The 17,768-nt window shown below is 49.7% G+C and overlaps 7 protein-coding genes across 7 annotated transcripts; 5 read left to right on the top strand and 2 right to left on the bottom strand.

The window, feature by feature from the left end:
- EV420DRAFT_1575904 (uncharacterized protein) lies at positions 1 to 3,722 on the bottom strand. The gene is made up of 9 exons (XM_060474482.1): positions 3,661 to 3,722; positions 3,547 to 3,552; positions 3,194 to 3,287; positions 2,718 to 3,171; positions 2,320 to 2,652; positions 2,102 to 2,299; positions 1,093 to 2,040; positions 319 to 1,058; positions 1 to 228 (listed from the first exon to the last, which is right to left on the bottom strand). The coding sequence occupies exons 3-9, from the start codon at positions 3,228 to 3,230 to the stop codon at positions 68 to 70; spliced, it is 2,871 nt and encodes a 956-aa protein (XP_060324771.1). The 5' UTR covers positions 3,231 to 3,287; positions 3,547 to 3,552; positions 3,661 to 3,722; the 3' UTR covers positions 1 to 67.
- A 1,179-nt stretch (positions 3,723 to 4,901) lies between these two features.
- EV420DRAFT_1484872 (uncharacterized protein) lies at positions 4,902 to 6,886 on the top strand (the record flags this gene model as incomplete). Its single annotated transcript, XM_060470122.1, has 11 exons — positions 4,902 to 5,100; positions 5,200 to 5,354; positions 5,626 to 5,668; positions 5,790 to 5,893; positions 5,969 to 6,019; positions 6,163 to 6,207; positions 6,247 to 6,268; positions 6,297 to 6,431; positions 6,493 to 6,659; positions 6,753 to 6,803; positions 6,866 to 6,886. 11 exons carry the CDS (start codon positions 4,902 to 4,904, stop codon positions 6,884 to 6,886), a joined length of 993 nt encoding a protein of 330 aa, XP_060324772.1.
- A 392-nt stretch (positions 6,887 to 7,278) lies between these two features.
- Positions 7,279 to 7,581, top strand: EV420DRAFT_1575917 (uncharacterized protein; the record flags this gene model as incomplete). Its single annotated transcript, XM_060474483.1, has 1 exon — positions 7,279 to 7,581. A coding segment is annotated over exon 1 (293 nt), but the record flags the coding sequence as incomplete, so codon positions are not given.
- A 1,174-nt stretch (positions 7,582 to 8,755) lies between these two features.
- Positions 8,756 to 9,471, top strand: EV420DRAFT_1575921 (uncharacterized protein; the record flags this gene model as incomplete). Its single annotated transcript, XM_060474484.1, is given in 4 exon segments — positions 8,756 to 8,864; positions 8,880 to 8,925; positions 8,966 to 9,275; positions 9,329 to 9,471. Coding segments are annotated over 3 exon segments (238 nt in total), but the record flags the coding sequence as incomplete, so codon positions are not given.
- EV420DRAFT_1277904 (uncharacterized protein) lies at positions 9,355 to 9,698 on the top strand (the record flags this gene model as incomplete). Its single annotated transcript, XM_060468052.1, has 2 exons — positions 9,355 to 9,470; positions 9,527 to 9,698. Coding segments are annotated over 2 exons (288 nt in total), but the record flags the coding sequence as incomplete, so codon positions are not given.
- Positions 9,699 to 10,056: 358 nt separating this feature from the next.
- EV420DRAFT_1768513 (uncharacterized protein) lies at positions 10,057 to 11,206 on the top strand. Its single transcript, XM_060480971.1, has 8 exons — positions 10,057 to 10,336; positions 10,384 to 10,456; positions 10,489 to 10,541; positions 10,593 to 10,688; positions 10,739 to 10,764; positions 10,815 to 10,910; positions 10,964 to 11,049; positions 11,108 to 11,206. The coding sequence occupies exons 1-8, from the start codon at positions 10,276 to 10,278 to the stop codon at positions 11,121 to 11,123; spliced, it is 507 nt and encodes a 168-aa protein (XP_060324776.1). The 5' UTR covers positions 10,057 to 10,275; the 3' UTR covers positions 11,124 to 11,206.
- An 895-nt stretch (positions 11,207 to 12,101) lies between these two features.
- Positions 12,102 to 13,898, bottom strand: EV420DRAFT_1484876 (uncharacterized protein; the record flags this gene model as incomplete). Its single annotated transcript, XM_060470123.1, has 10 exons — positions 12,102 to 12,194; positions 12,235 to 12,322; positions 12,402 to 12,531; positions 12,587 to 12,650; positions 12,790 to 12,995; positions 13,094 to 13,136; positions 13,191 to 13,335; positions 13,384 to 13,465; positions 13,514 to 13,685; positions 13,809 to 13,898. 10 exons carry the CDS (start codon positions 13,896 to 13,898, stop codon positions 12,102 to 12,104), a joined length of 1,113 nt encoding a protein of 370 aa, XP_060324777.1.
- Between the last annotated feature and the right edge of the window lie 3,870 nt (positions 13,899 to 17,768).

Genomic DNA, 17,768 nt, shown 5'->3' on the forward strand with positions numbered 1-17,768 from the left:
AAGGGTCGTCAATGTTAGGAATAAACAAACAACACGAAAATAAGTCAACCGAATCCTCGAATCTAATCTACAAAGGCCCGTACCCACCCATCCCACTCGGATGGGGCCGGTCAACCATATGATGTATAGTGGACACCGACCGAATACTCTCTTCGGTCGTCGTGGACCCCTCAATGGTGGCAGGGGCGGTGACGAATGACGCTGCGGCGGTGCTGATGTCCGGGGTGGCTGCTCAACGTCAACGCACCCTCGCTTTCTCGTTCTCGGGGTCTAGGCGTGAATACCGAGGGGGGTGATAGAGACGTAGCACTCATGTACGGCTGCTCCGTACCAACAGACACTCCGACCTCGATTCGTGCATCACGATAGGCACAGGCACAGGATCGTCATGGGAGGACTCGCTCTCCGAGTCCTCTTCAATGACCGGCGAGGGCTGCTGCCCCCGAACATACGGTCCCTCCTCATACTCATACTCTTCCGCCTCCTCATGTTGCTGTTGCCGGTGCTCCCGCATCTCCTGCCTCTGCCACGCCATCGGGTGTCCGAACGTCCAGTTCTCCCCGCCACTCCCGCTCCCACTAGGATCCGTCGAGCTTCCTGACCGCGAGTGCCCGGGAGTGGGACTGGGATCCTCTTCCAACCGCGCCATGGACGAGTCCGCGCGGGAACGCATGGCACCTTGGACGAGTTCGAGACTGGTTACGCTGATGCTGTGGATTAGGGACTGGGTACGGGAGCGCACGGCGGATAGAGATCCTGCGCGCGAACGCGAGGAGGAGGACGCACCGCTCTGGGAGTTGGAGCGTGAGGTGGAGGTGCTGCGGTGTGATGAGGGGCGGAGAGGTATACGAGGGGAGTTTGAGCCGGATGGTTCGAGTGTCAGCAGACCGACGACGTCTTCGCTTTCTGCTGCTACTTCAGGGAGTGACTGGTCTAGCGTGTCACCCTCTTCGATTCCTTCATCGTCGTCTCCCCCTTCCAGATCTGAACTCGAAGGCACGGGTTGAGGTTCCCCGATACTGCTACTCGTTCGTGTCCTCGCTCTAGAGCGTCCTGACCTGGGGGAAACTGACAGGACTACTAGGAGAAGACGGGCCAGAAGACGAAGAAGGGACCGTCCCTGCTCGACTCCGATTGGGATGCCTCGGCGGCATAGGCATAGGGATCGCCAAGCTCCTCGGGCTCGCAGCATCCGAGCTAGTACTATAATGGGACCTTGGAGAATGCGAATCGGAAGAGGACTCGACGTTCCCCGTCGACTGTGAGATATGCGAATGGACGGACCGGGGCGGTGTACCAGAGGAGAGACTCGTTCCCCGCGTGGTGGCGGGTTTCCGGAACTGGAAAGGGTACCGCGAGGAGACGGGGTGGCCTAAGCTGGACATTGACCCTGAGGCGCGTCCGGAGGAGCGTCTGTCGCTGCTGCCGATGATGCCTAGTTCTGCTTGGGCGATGTCTTCCTCTTCTTCCCCTTCCTCATCGTCGTCGTCGTCGGCAGTGTCTTTCTCCGTAGTGACCTTCTCCTCACTTGGCAGGGACGGAGAAGGCGGGAAGGGCACCTTTTCGTCATCCGAGGATACCTGCGCGGTCTTGGTCGTGAACGGATACGGCAGCTCCCTCAGCGGCCCTCCTCCTCCTCCCGACGTAGACGCCTCAGGCTCTCCCACAATCTCCGGTGAGGGTTCCCCTTTCGGTCCCTTGAAGAAATCATCCGTAAGCACACCCCTCCTTGTCGGGGACGCCGTACTCCCCAGCCCAACCGCAGCCATAATCTGCTCCATACCCTCAAACGGCTCTGGGGTATCTCCCAGTTCCTTCTTCCGAGAAGAAGAGGCAGGACGCGTGGTGGTGAGACAAAAGTCGTATGCTTCTTGGATACGCGTTTTCGTACACTCCCGCCAGCTCCAGGGGAGTGTATCAGCGAGTGTGGGGCTCTCGCTGTATACTGAGATGGTCTTTTCCGCGTCTTCTTCTTCCCATCTGTCGCGGGGACCGCAGAATCCTGCACAGCCGTGGCCGCTCACTACCCACAGGCCAATCCTATGAATGAGAAGATGGGTTAGTAAGTGATGAGGGAACGAAAGAATGGATGAGTGGTTACCAGCTAAAGAACAGTACTAGCGTCCGCCACGCCGTCCAAGCAGCGTTCGCAATAAGCACCCCACGTGCATAATCCGTCAACGCTCCCCCCGCACGAAAAAACGTCCCGTCCCGATTATTAATCCCTGCATCCGCGAGTACGACTTCCCCCACCTGCGGCTCCCAAAACTCCAGTAACAACGCCAAAGAGATCCCCGCCCTGGGCAGGAGGAGCACAACAGTCGGAAGGTTCTGCGCATAGAACCAGAACGTCTCTGCCAGCCCATCCGGAAGCTTCCCCCGTGGCCCCGAAAGGCGGAATACCGGAGGTAGTGGAGGAAGCAAAAGTTGCGAAAGGAGAGGATGGAGACAAAGTTGAAGGCGGGGGAGGAGAGGTATATGGGGTATATGGAGGGGCGCTTGACGCGCCAGCGCCGGACGAAGGAGTAGAGGAGCTCGTAGACGAGGAAGACCCCGAGGAGTTGGAGGGCCCAGCAGAAGATGTAGGCTGCTGCGCCCAAAGCCCAGTTTTTTCCCGAGCCGGGGATGTCGGGGTTGGGGAATTTGGCTACCCTACATTAACACGATGGTCAATACGAAAATACAATCATTAGGGCGTGAAGGATAACGAGACTCACTGAATGATAATAAACACAGCATTGAAATCGAAGAACGTCTGCAAAAAAAGATGCGCAAAGATGAATACACGAAACACATAAAAGTACACGCGAGCGAAAGGGGAGGGGTTGAGGAGTAACTCGATATTGAGCCCGCGGACGCGGAATTTTGGCTGGGAAACGGGTGGGTCGAAGACTGTGGGTGAGGCGGAGAGCGCAGCACCTGTAGCACGGGACCACACACGCGGGTGACTCCCTTGTGTATGATCGGTCGGCACACGTCTTTCTCTCTCCTTCTCCTTCTCCCTATCCCCCTCCAAGCCATACACGGAATCACTAACGATCCTCACACTCCTCGGCGTGGCCCTCCTCCCACCCAAATACGACGAGGGCGGATGCGAATTCGAGCTCGGACCTGGGATGGGCTCAGGGGTAGGGGAAGTGACGTCCATCGTAGAAGACCGCACTGTCGACGCTGGGGCGGGTGGTGGGGGGACGCTGGGGCAGCCAGGCTGGGTATCCTTCCGAGTCCATGCGGTGTGGAGAGGTGTTTTGGGAGGTGTCACCAGGAGAGGGGGGCGGAGGTGGGCTCTCTGGGGGGTGGATTCGTAATAGTCGTGAGATGAGTCGCATCGGAAAGGAGGAACAAGTCAGTATATGGATATCAGGATGCGAAACGAAAAGACAAAAAAGACGTTAAACAAGCGTAGCGTAGACGTAGAGTTTCGCGTGAACAATTTTTTCGTGAGTATTTTTCTCTTTTTTTTTTTGAGAGGGATGCGTCGCGTCTCGTGGCTCAACCACCAGTGAAGGGAGGAACGCGCGAGCGGTGTGAAAGGCGAAAGGTTGCCTCGTGGAACGAGGGAAAGAGGAGAACCCAACAACCCTCTCAGGGCAGGCAGGCAAAACGTTCCAGAAAACCGAACCATGCTATTTACATATTGAGATAACCGGGCTTACCGTCTTTAGTCAATTTCAATCCGAACGCCGCTCGGGCGCCGAGAGCCGAGAACCGGGAGGAATGGAGCTAGAAGAAAAAATGCGAAAAAAAGAATGGAATTTGGTTGAACGAAGGAGCGTCAGCGCTCGACGCTGGGTGGGGAAGGGGGATGGTGGTGGTGGTTAAAGAGAAAGTTGTACAGTGCTCTGATGGCTCGCTCGTTCGGCGTTGCCATGATTCCCCCCGTGCACAGCTGGAGGGGACCCTGCATATTCCCATCTATTTGCCATTTAGAAGCTCCCAGGTACAGTACATGCAGGGAAATCCTAGTAGTACTAGTAGAATAATACCAGTGAGCGTAAGAATATAGAATGCATCCCTTTCATGTCAATAGCGCTAGCTTTCTCCGACCCTACTCCCGGACCCTAAATAAAAGTCCCGTTGAAGGAACACGGATGGATGATGGTACCCCTGCGGCGTGCAGGCAGCGAAGTAGTGGGGGTGCGTCAACCACGTTGCCTTCATGTCAACTCAGGTTTAAGTATAAGTATGAGTACGGAATGGTGATCATCATCATCATCATCATCAGTGATCCCGGTCTAGAACTCTGCGCGCACTTACGAGACCTCCAAATGTTTATATTTTGGTACAGCAGAGCAGGTAAAGTTGAAGCGTAAATTCAAACCTGCAATTTTGCTTTTCATTTATATTTTCACCGTCCTCGCTTTGACTTGCCATTGTCGATCAGTGTCGGATAAACCTCCCTCGGTTCCGAGCTCAGGTTGTCAATGTGGGGAGACATATGAAAAAAAGCTTCTGGGCTAATTTCCCATCTGCTTCTAGATAGGAACCAGGAACCATGACGAGATGGGATGGATTGACGTCCCGAATAAGGGTTCTGAATTCATTTCGCGACGGTAGTGGTAGCGACTGTATACATAGATTAAAAACGCCACCTGAGGTTATAGGAAAGTCGCTTATTTATTTGAGAGGCGTGTACTGCCTGTAGAGATGAGATGTCTGTTTCGAGGATATGATCAGTCAAACGCCAGCGAGCGGGGAGAGGGATACGCACGATGTCCTTGAACCTGTGCTGAGGATAATTCATCGCCAACATTTAAAGACCAAAACTCCATACGCACGCGAGAGTAAAGAAAGTGATCCACTGAGATGTCCGATGTTCACAGTAGACCGAAGGTTCGTCGCGACGTTGTCGCGGTAAACGGTGAAGACGCGTCGAGCACGTGTTGATCACGCACAAAGCAATGACCCTGGGTAATCCCGGTACGACAGTCCCGGCCCCATCTGTACTTCCCGAGGCGAACCCGCATTACTTCTCGGCATTGGTTGCTAGGGACGCCTACTCTGGCACAGAGGTCGAAGGAATATTGCCATTGGTGGTAGTGGCACTCGTGAGGGAAAGAACTGAGGCGCTATTCGAAGAGGCATATGACTTTCGTATCAGTAATTCAAGAAATGGCATGCTAGATTGACCATGATCTGAGGTATAACAGATGAGTGGGTATCCGAAAAGAATGTGTGACGAACACAGACCATATGTAGCGCGATACGATTGGATCCATCACTTCTCGAGGGGGGAGGATTCTCGACCATATCACAGCACGGCGCCTAAGAATCCACCAAGCGGTCAGGTCACTGCGTCTCAAGTACGGGGGGTCCGACTGGTCTTGACGTTCAGGAAACGACGAGCTAGCCTGGTACGTAAGCGTGCATCGGAAAATAGGTGGTAAACGCGAACCCGTGATGAACAACTCCAATCACTTTGTCGGCATTGATGGTGGCGGGGAGGGGATGCTATTTGCAGCGTCGACACGTAGAATGTCGCGGCATTTAGTGGTGGACTGTTCTCGAGCCTGAGGGTCCCTGTATCAGCGTGACGACCAGCCTTGCCATGTCGGAAAAGAGGTGGTGAACGCGAACCCGTGATGTATGACTCCAACCGGTTCTTCTAGTTGATGGGAACGATAGGTTGGAGGAGGGACATTGCCATTCGCAGTGATGTGTGGGGCGAGTGAGAGGGAACGAGCTGAGGTTTGCGTGGACGACCACTACAATGTGCGGCGCCTATTTTGCTTTTCCTTCCCAAAGTTGTCCGTGATGAACGATTGATGCTTCATACAACGCCTGAAAAGTCCCTCGAATCGACTGTACACCTCCTGAGGCGAACTCGAGATGCTTCTTGGCATCCTCGAGTCTGGTTGCTTCCCGGGACGCCTACTCTGACATAGAGGCGATGGTGCGTGGCAGTCGGGAGGGAGAGATGTTCTAGCTATTCAAAAGAGGCGTGGCAGTATCGTTATTTCCATGCTAGATTAACCATAGTGTGGGGCAAGAGCACTGCATAACAGATGCGGATGAGTGGGTATGTATCCGGAAAGAACGTATGGTGAACACAAACCCTATGTAGCGCGATACGGTTCTCGGGGGAACCAGCTGGAGGATTCTGGAGTCCGCGACACGGCTATTCCTGCTGTAAGAATCCACCAAGCGGTCGATTGCACGTAGTCATTCTTGTCTTCTTTGAACACCACCAATCCGAGGAAGAATCAAGTACGTGGGCTTCAGCTGGTCTATCACGTATTGATTTAGAATAGCGTTGTGAATAGGATACGTAAGCCTATGTCGGAAAACATTAATAGGTGGTGAACGCGAACCCGTGATGAACAACTCCAATCACTTTCTCGGCATCCCGATGACGGTAGTGCTATTATGGGGAATTCGCAACGCTACGTCTGGAGAAGAGCGACATCTGGTGCTGGCGGTGGAGGGAATGAGTTGAGGCCTGGGGGTTTCTGGTATCGGCGCGACGACCAGCGCTTATCTTGTTTTTCCCAGAGTTATCCGGGATGATGAAGCTTCGTAAAACGCCTGAAGAAGCGTCACGGCGTACAGGCGAAGACGCTGTGTATGTGGTAGAGCAGTTCGCTTGTGAAAACGACACAGTAAGCGATACCATCATCACAAATGGCGAGGAGGAAGAGGAGCAAAGGCCCAGAAAGAGTGTAAGATGATCGTCAAGTCCAGCAAGCCAGGTTTTGTTTGGGAATCATGGGAAGAGGAAAGGGGTTGGGAGCTTGGATATGCACCATGGATAGATTGCGACGGCTGTTGTTGAGCGAGGTGGCGGCCATAAGCTAAAAATGGACGTGAGCGATGAGAATTACGGGTTTTTTTCAGTCCACGCACCCATGATGCTCTGATACTTCAGCTCCCAATATTCAATCCCTAGCGCCACCGATGCTCGGTCGGTTTGTCGGGTTTGCAGAAGGACCAGATTGGGCTATCCTGCAACAACTCGACGCTCAGCCAACGAGCAGTCCAACAAAAAGCAGCGACGTACCTTATAATGCTCGACCGGGCGCCATCAACGCAGGGAAAGAAGCCGTTGAGAATGTGGCCATGCGAATGATGCATATGGTCGAAAGGAGAAAAGCGAACAGACACGGATTTCCAATTGCGTCACTGATTCGCATCTTCAACCTCAACGTCCACCATGACCACGAACGACAAAAAAAACGCTCAACTGGACGATGCTGCGAACGATTCGGAATTCATCACGACCTCAAAACGGCATGCGGCCGACAACGGAGTTAATATTCGGAATTGCTGCTCCTCCTCTTTGCTCTTTGCCATGCGTATCAGCCTGACGCTAGAGAACAACGGCTCCGTCGCACGAGACCACCTCGCTTCTGAGCGGACCTTCCTTGCATACGTCCGGACCTCCCTCGTCCTCGCCGCCACCGGCGTCGCTCTTGTCCAGCTACTCTCCATCTCATCCAGCACCAGCACCGCCTCTAACCAGACCACCTTCTCGCCTAGCGGGGGAGCACAGGGCTACGCCCGCCCGCTGGGAGCCACAGCCGTCATACTATCCCTAGGGATCCTATGCGTGGGGATGGCGAGGTACTTTTCGATACAGGGTGCTTTGCCGAGGGGGGATTATCCGGTTGCGAGGGTGGTTATCGCGGTTATTACTGCGTCTTTGACGGCGCTCATCGCATTAGTATTGGCGTTCGTATTGGCGTCGAGAAGGTAGACTGCCGCCGTTCAACCCTTCCCCATTCGAACGAAACCTCCCAGCCAAAACCGACGCCCTTACTCTTTCATTGCCCTCCACCGTAGCCCCCTACGCGGGTCTCGCAAGGCCATGTATTCGCCCATCAATACCTCATCGACACACCCCCTCTATCTAAACCTCTGCATACATTTCGAGCCCCCGTCCCATCCTCATCGCCTTCGCTACATATCCCTCTCCTAGCTCTACCGCTTGCTTTCCTCGTTTCGAATTAATCGTTTATATTGCCACTTGTATAAGGAAAAGGTCTTTTATGCATAACCATCCCTTGCTCATGCGCTCCTCACTCCTCACCTGGGACCATCAAGCTCAACCTTCAACCTTCAGAGATAGGCACAACGCTCCAGACCATCAACTCATGACAACCCGTCCTTTCTGGACTCTGAAGATACTGTCCGAGTCCGTCGTGGGACACGCATTTACCGGAGATATACTCATTGAATATTGAAGAGCGACAAAAATGGTGACATTAGTCACCGTTTTGGGAACGGAGAATGGGGACCTCCCATTCAGAACTCCTAAGCTAACAGGCGCCACAATTGATATTGAGATTCCGTGTTAGTTCTCAACCGCATGACGTCTCAAAAAATCTTTTGAGTCAACGGGATACAGATGGGGTCGGCACTCGGGACTGCCGATTCAGATATCGGACCGGGATTATCCATCGTGATCAGCACGTGCTCGACGCGTCTTAGTCTTTGACCGCTCACCGTGACTAAGGATATCGATGTGAAGTTCTGTGTTCTCTCAAACAGGGTGGCTTCGCTGGGAGAAAGGGAGACAAATGATTGACTACTGCTCAGGCGCGCAGTGATGGGCCGCTTGAAGGTTTCTTATGGCAGGAATAGCGAGGCTTCGAAGCGCGGATCCAGGATTGTGTATTGGCAACATCTCAGACCTAAGCATGGCCATTGGCTCCATGTCGGGCATGCTGCTAGCCGCTGCTGTGAGGCATGTCTGCCTGTAATCGCCATGATAGGCTCTTAAGATCAATTGCCGGTGGCATTCCCTTGACTGCATCTGGGGTCATTGTCACACGCGGTTCCATCCAGGTTTGCTCTCGTCTTTGCTATTCAAGGATCTCTGCTGTGCCGACTTTTGCCATTTCGGTTTCCTGCGCTACTTCAATTTTCTAAAGTCAACGATCCTGATGTCTTGGGACTTCTTGGAATCGATAACCACGTTGAACTCAAGCTATCTCAAGACTGCTGACATACAATCTCCAAGATCAAGTGCTTGCCATCATCGTGCTGATACATACCTGGGTGCGACTCATTTATTACTTAGACCACGAATTCCGTCGGCACTGGCGATAACTTTGACTACGGAGGCCGCGGAACTTCGAATGCCATCGATCAATGAGAACGGTGTGAGAAACTTCAGGTCTGTATGTTAATTAACATTGTACATCAGCAACCATCGTTCTTTTCTTCGATAGCGGTTTCCCAGCGTGAGCTTGGTTATTTAGTTCGTGACACTGGTTCTAACGAAAGTTCTCTTGGTGTCGATCGATGGCAATTACTCCCATTTAGATCTAAATTCGGTACGCAAACCCGTCCAACTGTACCCAGACCCTTGTACTCATTTGTTTCATAGGAAGGAAGGAAAAAAGTAGGACGACTGACCCATTCACTCAGCCGGCAATTGACGTGAGCTATTTCTTCGTTTACTGGGACCTAGATGTCCAGATCACCAGCTCCCGTATGTCTCGTACTATTCTTACCAGTCCTCCACTCAGGTCAGCGGTGTTTTTGAGGCCGTAATCGACTTGAGTATTTATGACGAATTGTATAGCGACCTCTCGACCGGCGACTCTATCCCGGGAAAATCAGGTCCCGAGGATGGCGGCAGCGAAGAGGATTGGAGATCGTGTACTACCAGTGGCTTCGCGGCGGTGTCACACTCAATTGGCTCACTGGCCATGATAAAACGTAACCTTGGTGGTGCGTTGAAAGTTTCTTTTTGACTTACAATATCTGATCGTCGCGCAGGCATTGTCGACTCTCAGCTCAAAGCTTACGGTACCTTTAACGGTGGTGTTGCTGACGCTTCTGTGCCTTTGCGGTAGGGCTCCAAAAAAGTGGCAGATCTAACCAAGGACTCGTATTGGGTGTCTCGATGTCCTACACGAAATTAGCATACCAGAATAATGGTTACAACAGAGGCAGGATGTGCAATGAAGTTGCGTCCTGGATACCCCTTGGAGCTGTTGAGTACGTCCTGCGAACACGAAGAAATTCTCAGGTGTTTGGGATATACTAGTGTCCAGATGATCCCACCACGGGCTGGATATTTAATTCAAGTCACGCGTAGGGCTTCCTGGGAGCTTCATCACGCATGTGCTTGTTCGGCGTAGGTGAAGTGGCCCAGAGATAATAATTAGCTCTACTCTTGACCACATTGGTCTCGTCTTTCCGTAGTGCCCGGAACCCTCCCGTGGATTGGGGGTTGTCTGGAATTCCGGATCCAACTATATAAACCATGGTAAAGGGATTGAAGTTTTCTCATCGAACGAAATCACCCCCTCGTTCGAAACATCCAACATGTACTTCTCTCTCGCTTTTGTCCTTTTTGGCTTCGCGCTCGTTAGCCCTGTCTTGTCAGGTATGTATTCTGAATTGACATAACAATTGTGCTAACACTTCTTGCAGAGATTTGCGAAGGGCAGGTCACCCTCAGCGAGTCTTATATTGGCGCAGACAAGAACGTCAAGGTCGAGACTGTGTCATGCCCTGAGGGGCTCTCACTAGGCGTAGCGACGTAGTATCTCGCCAAGCTCCTAGTGTTACGAATGTCTGTGGAGGACAATGTAAGTGTATCTGCGTATTCTGTGTGTGCGAGTTCTGATGTAGACAACCAGGCAACACGTTCTGTTTCACTCCCCCTGGGGGTAGCCCGGATCCTAATGACTGCCATGTAATTGCTAATGCACTTCGCTATGAAAGTGAAAACACTGGTACGTGTCTTTTTGATTTAAGGAATTTCTCCCAGTTCACGAGCGAATAGGGAACCTCCTCGATCTTGCTAACGATGTACGCTCGCATTCATTTCTAGATCATATAGATCCTTAACATATTTCCAGTCTAATGGCAACACTGTCGTCATGGTTTATAACAGCTGTGAATCCTTCTTCGGCAATGAAATGTATGGGGTCATAGAGTACTGTCGTGATGATTGGGTATGATGACGGATTTTTGTTTGCTGTGATCCATTAGCTCACTTCCGCTATAGGCATCTGTCATTGACTGGATGGCTCCGAACTGCCAGTCTACCCCGGGTGGAGATTGCTTCGCGAGCGACGGAAAGTGGCATATCCAGTGAGTTTTCCGTAGCTACTATAGGTGTTCATTTTACCGAGTGCGAATTCCACTTCAGGATCCAGCATTCTTAAAATAGTCAGCCATCTGACCGTGTGGGATGGAAGTAACTATACAAGGACAGCGATGTTTTCTTGTTAAATGAAAGAATTGCATGTACTTGAACATACGTAGTACTACGTCTTTCTTGTTACTGATTAATAATCAATATGTTTAAACTACATTTCTTGTCCTTGCTTTTCCCTAGAGCTCCCAGCAGCAGCATCTCGCAATCTCTGAAGAGCTTAACCCAGTAATATGGGGACTGCCCCGATAAAACGTCATCCAAGACGAGATGGCCCTAACCTAACATGTTGAGAGAGAGGTCAGCGCGAGAGATCAGTCAAAGACGAAGATCCATACTGAATAAGAGGATTGTCCTCAAAACGCATCGGGCGGGATAGAAACAAACGAAGCTAGGATGGCACTATCTGCATGTATCTGGCATGACTGGAATAGGATCCTGGCTATTGTTTCCTAGGCACCAATACGCCGCTCCAAGGAACAACACGGGCTTTCTCCTAGTGTCATGACAGGATAGTAAGACATTCAGCGGGGAAGACGAGCGACAATTCAGGTGTTTCTGCGTCGAGCCTGGGCCAAAAAAATGCAATAAGGTGCAACACGAACATCTGCCATATATCGCAGCGCGCTGACGGACGGATGGAAAATAATAGAGCCCACTCCCGGACCATGGCCGCGGTAGTATGACGTGAGCGTATTTCTTTCACCATACAGTATACTTCATCCAAAATCCGGTGATGAAGATCGAGACACCTGTATGCCCTTACGACGCAACAACCCTGTCCTTGGCGGTATTAATCTCTGAGAATCAGATTCGTTGTAGTTGCATAGAGTCGACACTCACATTCATCACAAAGAAGATCTTTGGCCCGCTAACTTTGAGCGAGAGCTTGAGCGCTTGAGCATAGACATAGATTTCGAACGTGAAAGGTGGGGGTAAGAAGACAAAGTCTTATTGAAATTGAAGTGCAAGGTGGCTCCACCAATTTCTATCTGGCATTTCCGGCGACTTTTGTCGCGATCACAATTCGACGTCCTGTCTGAGTCAGGCGCTTTAGACTAGAATTTTCAATGTAAAGGACCTACAAAGAAATATAAAGGAGATAAAAGCAGGCTATGTACATTAAAGAAATTGCTACCCTGGTCGCCACCCCAGCTGGACTCACTCCAAGCAAAATTCAGCAAGTCCACTCTCTCCAAAATCCCATACCTGCACAAAATTCAATCCAGACGCTCTGCAGAGCTCAACAATATGATCCAACTGGCGTTCTTGACCGTTGAACAAACACATTACCGCCAAATCAAGGTTGTACTGGCGTATACGTCCAGCTCCATAATTAGGTAAAAGAGGATCAGGAGCTTCTTTCAGGCCCGGAGATAGGGTATTCTCTCGGTTTACAGGTTGAATAAGATGTTCGTCTACAGCGGCATTTAAATATCAAGGTTATGGTAGAGATCCAGAGGAGAAACCTACGAATTAACAGACGACTGCTTCGTCCCATAGCGTTCTTCACACCAGTAAGAATCATCTTGCATTCCTTGTCCGGCCAGTTATGTCTGTAAAGCAAGAGTGAGTGTTATGTATTCCAGATCTGAAAACGCCTCCGACAGAACGTGTTTCAGCTACCAAGTATTTGGTCACCACGAGAAAGAACTATCCCGAAGTCGAGCACTCACATAGTACACATCGCAGCCTCCGACTGGAGATTCGACCAGGAAATCCATGGCCTTGAAATCTACACGCCCAGTTTCAATAGCCGCGGGACATAATTTTGGCCAGATGTCGTTCTTCGCATTCTGTATTGGTGCGGGTAGATCTTGGAGCACGATACGGAGGTGGGGATAGGCTTCCGCCAGCTGCATAGAGATGGACCCGATACCACCTCCGACATCACACATAGTGGCACCATCGCGTAGAGTTACCCATGGATATTCGTTGATAATCGCAATGTTTCAGTAGTAGCATTCCATTCTTTCATACCCTGCCCGAAGCGCATGCCCCTCACGACGCCATCATCTGTTCCCTGTTCGCGAATTACTGAATAGGACGCGGAACTTGAGCAACACGCGGCACGTACTATTCCTTCATACCACGAGTATATTGAACCAGGGTATTTGCTCCAGGAATTGAATGGCGCATGAGCAGGCGAATATGAATGTCCCCAATCCGGGTCTCGTAGATTCTCGGTGAGCATGGAAGCAGATTTGTTGACTTCGTCGGTACTGGGACATCATCAGACGTGTGCGTATCGATCAAAGGAGCAGACTCACATAATATTGGCGTACGCTGCTATACCACCCGCGCTTACGAGCGCCATACTGAGACGATTATTCGCAAAAACATCACGTTCGACTGGATTGATAGGCAAAAATCAAAATATGCGCAACTTGCATTACTTACTCTTCCGGAAACAATGCTTGCTGGCGAGTAAGCTCAAAATTCTTCCTAACTTCTGAGGTTCTACTCCCGATAGCGCACCAAGCTCGGACACGTGAAGACCTTCAGGTCTGGCGAAGAGGTGGTCAGCGATTTTGAATTCAATTGCAACGCGAATACAGGCAGGTTCGAACATCTTAGGAAATGGTATATCAGGAGGACAACACTTATGTTACATTTGCTTCCTTACGCCAAATACTCTCTGTCAGAATTTGGTTTTCAGTCCAACTTCGTATAATAGCCAAAGCATAAAACTCACGTTGAGCATTGTATGGTTCGGACGAGCGACAAGAGCGCACAGCTGTGCACATGCACCCTCTATGGTCTGGATAGCCTCCATCAACTCCATCGAAGATTGTTGGGATAGCAATCCCGAGTTAGTGCTAGAATGCACTCGAAGCTTCGGCATGACTAAGCGGCATGAACATTTAACCGCAATAGTAGGCACATATAGTAATCCGTAGTAAATTCTAGAAGTAGTACAGTTATTGACAGGTCATTGCAACACCATCAGTCACTGAAACAGTTGATTTAGCCTCCTTCTCGCCAATTCCGCTGCCTGAAACTGTTGTATCATTGGAGACATAGATGTTATGGATTTTTAGTGATTTTTGGGGGATTTTAGTGCTACTGCTGACCTCGTGAAAAATCGAACAGTGACACAAATTTGGCAGGGGTTTTCCACGTGGTCATTTACCAGTCAATGAAACACCGTAAATTACGAGTATCTCAATAATAGATGATTTGATCCACTTCATACTTTGTATAGACATCACTGAGGAATATTAAAAAATTTGTGGCTACTTTATTTGAGGAAAAAGACGATGTGTGGTAGATGGGATAAAAAATATTTTTCGGCGTTCCAATGACCGGTAAATAACTGTACAACTTGTATTTAAGTACGATGCCTCTCCCTCGAGAGGCTAATTTAATTCTCTCTCTCACATACTCTCCTCTGTACTTCCAACAGGTTATGGGCCCCGGCCCTAACTGAACTACTTACCTCATTACCTACTTTGCACTTTTGTACATTACGTACACATACAGAACCACATGGAAAGCCAGTCCGTTTACAGAATTGACCCCCTTAAGGGCCCGGAAAATTACCCGACGTGGAAGATCAAGATGATCGATATCCTAACCGATTTAGGTCTAATTGATTATGCAGACGGAAGCACTCCGGCCCCGGCAGAAGCGGCACTGGTGGCAGATTGGAAGAAGAGCGATAGGAAGGCTCTTTCGACAATAAGGTTGCGGGTTTCGGATGGCCCGCTGGTGTATATTGCTGGTTCGAAGACTTCAGAAGAAGCATGGAATGCTCTAAAAGACATGTATGAGTCCAGGGGACCCATGGGAATTGTCCTTGTTAGAAGGAGATTCTTTAGAGCTCAATGTGAAGAAGGGGGAAACATAGAGGAACATATTAGGACTATGAGGTCCTATCAAGAGGAGCTGGCATCCCTCAAGCAGAAAGTTGAGGAGGAGGACTTCTCTATTACACTGCTTACATCACTCCCGGAATCATGGAATTCATTCATTTCATCAGTGGACACTGCTGATTTGAAAGATTCCTACAAATTGATCTCCCGAATTCTCCAGGAAGACATCCGATTACGAGAAAAGACTTCTGATCCGACCACAACACTTGCAGCACATGGCAAGAAGTCTAACTCAAAAATCACATGTTACGGATGTGAAGAAGCCGGGCACATCAGGGCAAACTGCCCAAATGGAAAGAAGAATTCTGGAAAGTCATGGAAGGGGAAAGGGAAGGGCCAGACCCAGGCACATGTTGCCAAATCGGATTCAGATGAAGAAGATTATGCGTTTTGCACTACAGACACTGCACTTGTTACGCTTGCAGGGTCATCATGGCTGGGGGACTCAGGAACAACTAAACATATAGTCAAGAACAGATTGCATTTTTCTGACTATGTTGAGACCCCAGGACATGAAGTTATTGGTGTAGGAAAGTCAAAAGGCTTGGGAAGAGGAACAGTAAAGATTAAAATGGTTGAAGGGGACAAGACTACTTCAGTTACACTGAAGGATTGTATTCACTGTCCCGAGGCACCATTCAATCTTATTTCGCTAGGGCACATCACGGATGCCGGGTTTGAACTCAAATTCAAAGGATCTCGGATGGATATTATCTCACCGCATGACAAGACAATTGGTCATGGAGATAAGATTTCGAAGCTGTATAGCCTTGACATCATTGCGCCAGAAATAACTCAAGCCCACGCAATTAAACCGGCCCGATCATGGCAGAAGTGGCACCGAGTGATGGGCCACTTAAATATAGGATCGGTAAAGAGATTATTCAGAAAGAAGATGGTCAAGGGTATGGATGTGGATGAGTCAGCTGAGCCCCAGAAGGATTGCAAAGCCTGCATAAAGGCCAAGCACCATGTTGAGCCATTTCCGCAAGAAGCTCAAAGGGAATACACAAGAATAGGTGAAATGACATTTTCGGACCTATGGGGGCCAGCCTGAACTCACGGTATCCATGGAGAAAGATATTACATAAGCTTCACAGATGGCAAATCCCGGAGGACAATATTGTATTTTCTCAAGTCAAAAGAAGGTACGGAGATCCAAAAGAAAATCCAGCAGTACCAGAAATACATCAAAGTCCACAAAGGGGAGGACCTGAAGTTTATGAGAATTGATAATGGGAAGGAATACATTAATGAGGTGGTGAAGGAATACCTCCATGGCAATGGCATTCAGTTGGAACTGACTGCCACATATTCCCCACCCCAAAACGGAATTGCGGAGAGAGTCAATCGGACCCTCGTGGAGCATGCGCGTGCCATGCTAGAAGAACATCACTTGCCGAAATTCCTATGGCCCGAGGCCGTGGCATATGCCATGTACCTGAAGAACCGATCACCGACTAAGGCCATCAAAAATGATCTAACCCCCGAAGAAGTGTTTTGGGGCATGAAACCGGACATTTCAACACTCCAGGAGTTCGGAACAAAGTGCTGGGTGTTGCAGCAAGATAACAAAAGGTCAAAACTCGACCCGAAATCAAGGGAATTCATTTTTACAGGTCTTACAGATGAATCTAGGGCCTGGAGATATTATAATTCTCAGACCAGACAGATTCAGACCTCAAGAAATGTTATATTCCTTGATGACAACACTAAAGAGCCTACAGACAATGACTATATTGTATCCCACCCTTCATCGCTCGAGGGGGAGTTAGGGAACAATGTCGAGCAGACTCCAGGTGGAAATGATGACATTTCCAATGATTCCGCGGCTGCCGAAATTGCCGAATCAAAAGGGGAAATGCCCCTTGATGCCCCGGCAACCAAATCAAAGCTTCCCATTTGGCGTGGGAAGGTGATCGAGCCACATACCAAATCGGTCCGGATCGCATCAATCAATCAACCAAGTTACCGGTTGCTCAATAATCCAGCTGCAAGAGGCACGAAACTGCCGGAATTGCAGCGTGAAATGTCACAGGAACCTTCAGAAACTGCAAATATAGCAGCAGACTATGCATGTCTGGGGGAGACTGCAGATAACCTCAGTGATGAGCCATTAAGCCTTGAAGAAGCCAAAACAAGGCCAGATTGGCATCATTGGAAGAAAGCAATGGATGAAGAATATAATCTATTGACTTCTCTGGGTACATGGCAGTTAGAGGAATTACCCCAGGACAGATCACTTGTAAATTGCAAGTGGACTTATAGATTAAAAAGGGATGGTGATGGGAAAATCACCAGATACAAGGCCAGACTCATTGCGAAAGGATTTTCGCAGGTCCCCGGCATTGATTTCTTCGAGACATATGCACCAGTTGTCAGGCTGGACACATTCCACCTACTTATGGCCATTGCCGCACAAAGAAACTTGATTATACATGGAATGGATGTCGTCGGAGCTTACTTAAATGGAAAGCTCAATGAATCCATTTACATGGCTCAACCGCCAGAATATTCTGATGGAAGCGGCAAAGCGGCACACCTCAAATTGACATTGTACGGACTCAAGCAATCTGGCCGAGTTTGGAACGAAAAATTAAACGCTACATTTTTGGGACTTGGATACACGAGATTGATCAGTGATCAATGTGTATACATCAGACAAGCAAAATCAGGCCCCATAATTATAGCTGTGCATGTAGATGACATGACATTGCTTGCCCAGGATGATGAAACCATGTCTAACATGAAAGAAGAACTTAAGAAGAAGTTAAATGTTA

Source organism: Desarmillaria tabescens (assembly GCF_030435595.1).
Source record: "Desarmillaria tabescens strain CCBAS 213 chromosome Unknown EV420scaffold_57, whole genome shotgun sequence".
In the NCBI taxonomy this organism is placed as follows: Eukaryota; Fungi; Basidiomycota; class Agaricomycetes; order Agaricales; family Physalacriaceae; genus Desarmillaria; species Desarmillaria tabescens.

Bases quoted from the DNA above. Each gene is read 5' to 3' on its own strand.
- EV420DRAFT_1575904 (XM_060474482.1), bottom strand. From the start codon at position 3,230: ATGGACTCGGAAGGATACCCAGCCTGGCTGCCCCAGC. The intron at 1,059-1,092 runs GTCTTCTCCTAG...AGTTTCCCCCAG, and splicing joins CCTTCTTCGTCTTCTGGCCC to GTCAGGACGCTCTAGAGCGA. The intron at 229-318 runs GTACATGAGTGC...GACGTTGAGCAG, and splicing joins TCTGTTGGTACGGAGCAGCC to CCACCCCGGACATCAGCACC.
- EV420DRAFT_1768513 (XM_060480971.1), top strand. From the start codon at position 10,276: ATGTACTTCTCTCTCGCTTTTGTCCTTTTTGGCTTCGCGCTCGTTAGC. The intron at 10,542-10,592 runs GTAAGTGTATCT...GTAGACAACCAG, and splicing joins GAATGTCTGTGGAGGACAAT to GCAACACGTTCTGTTTCACT. The intron at 10,689-10,738 runs GTACGTGTCTTT...ACGAGCGAATAG, and splicing joins CTATGAAAGTGAAAACACTG to GGAACCTCCTCGATCTTGCT.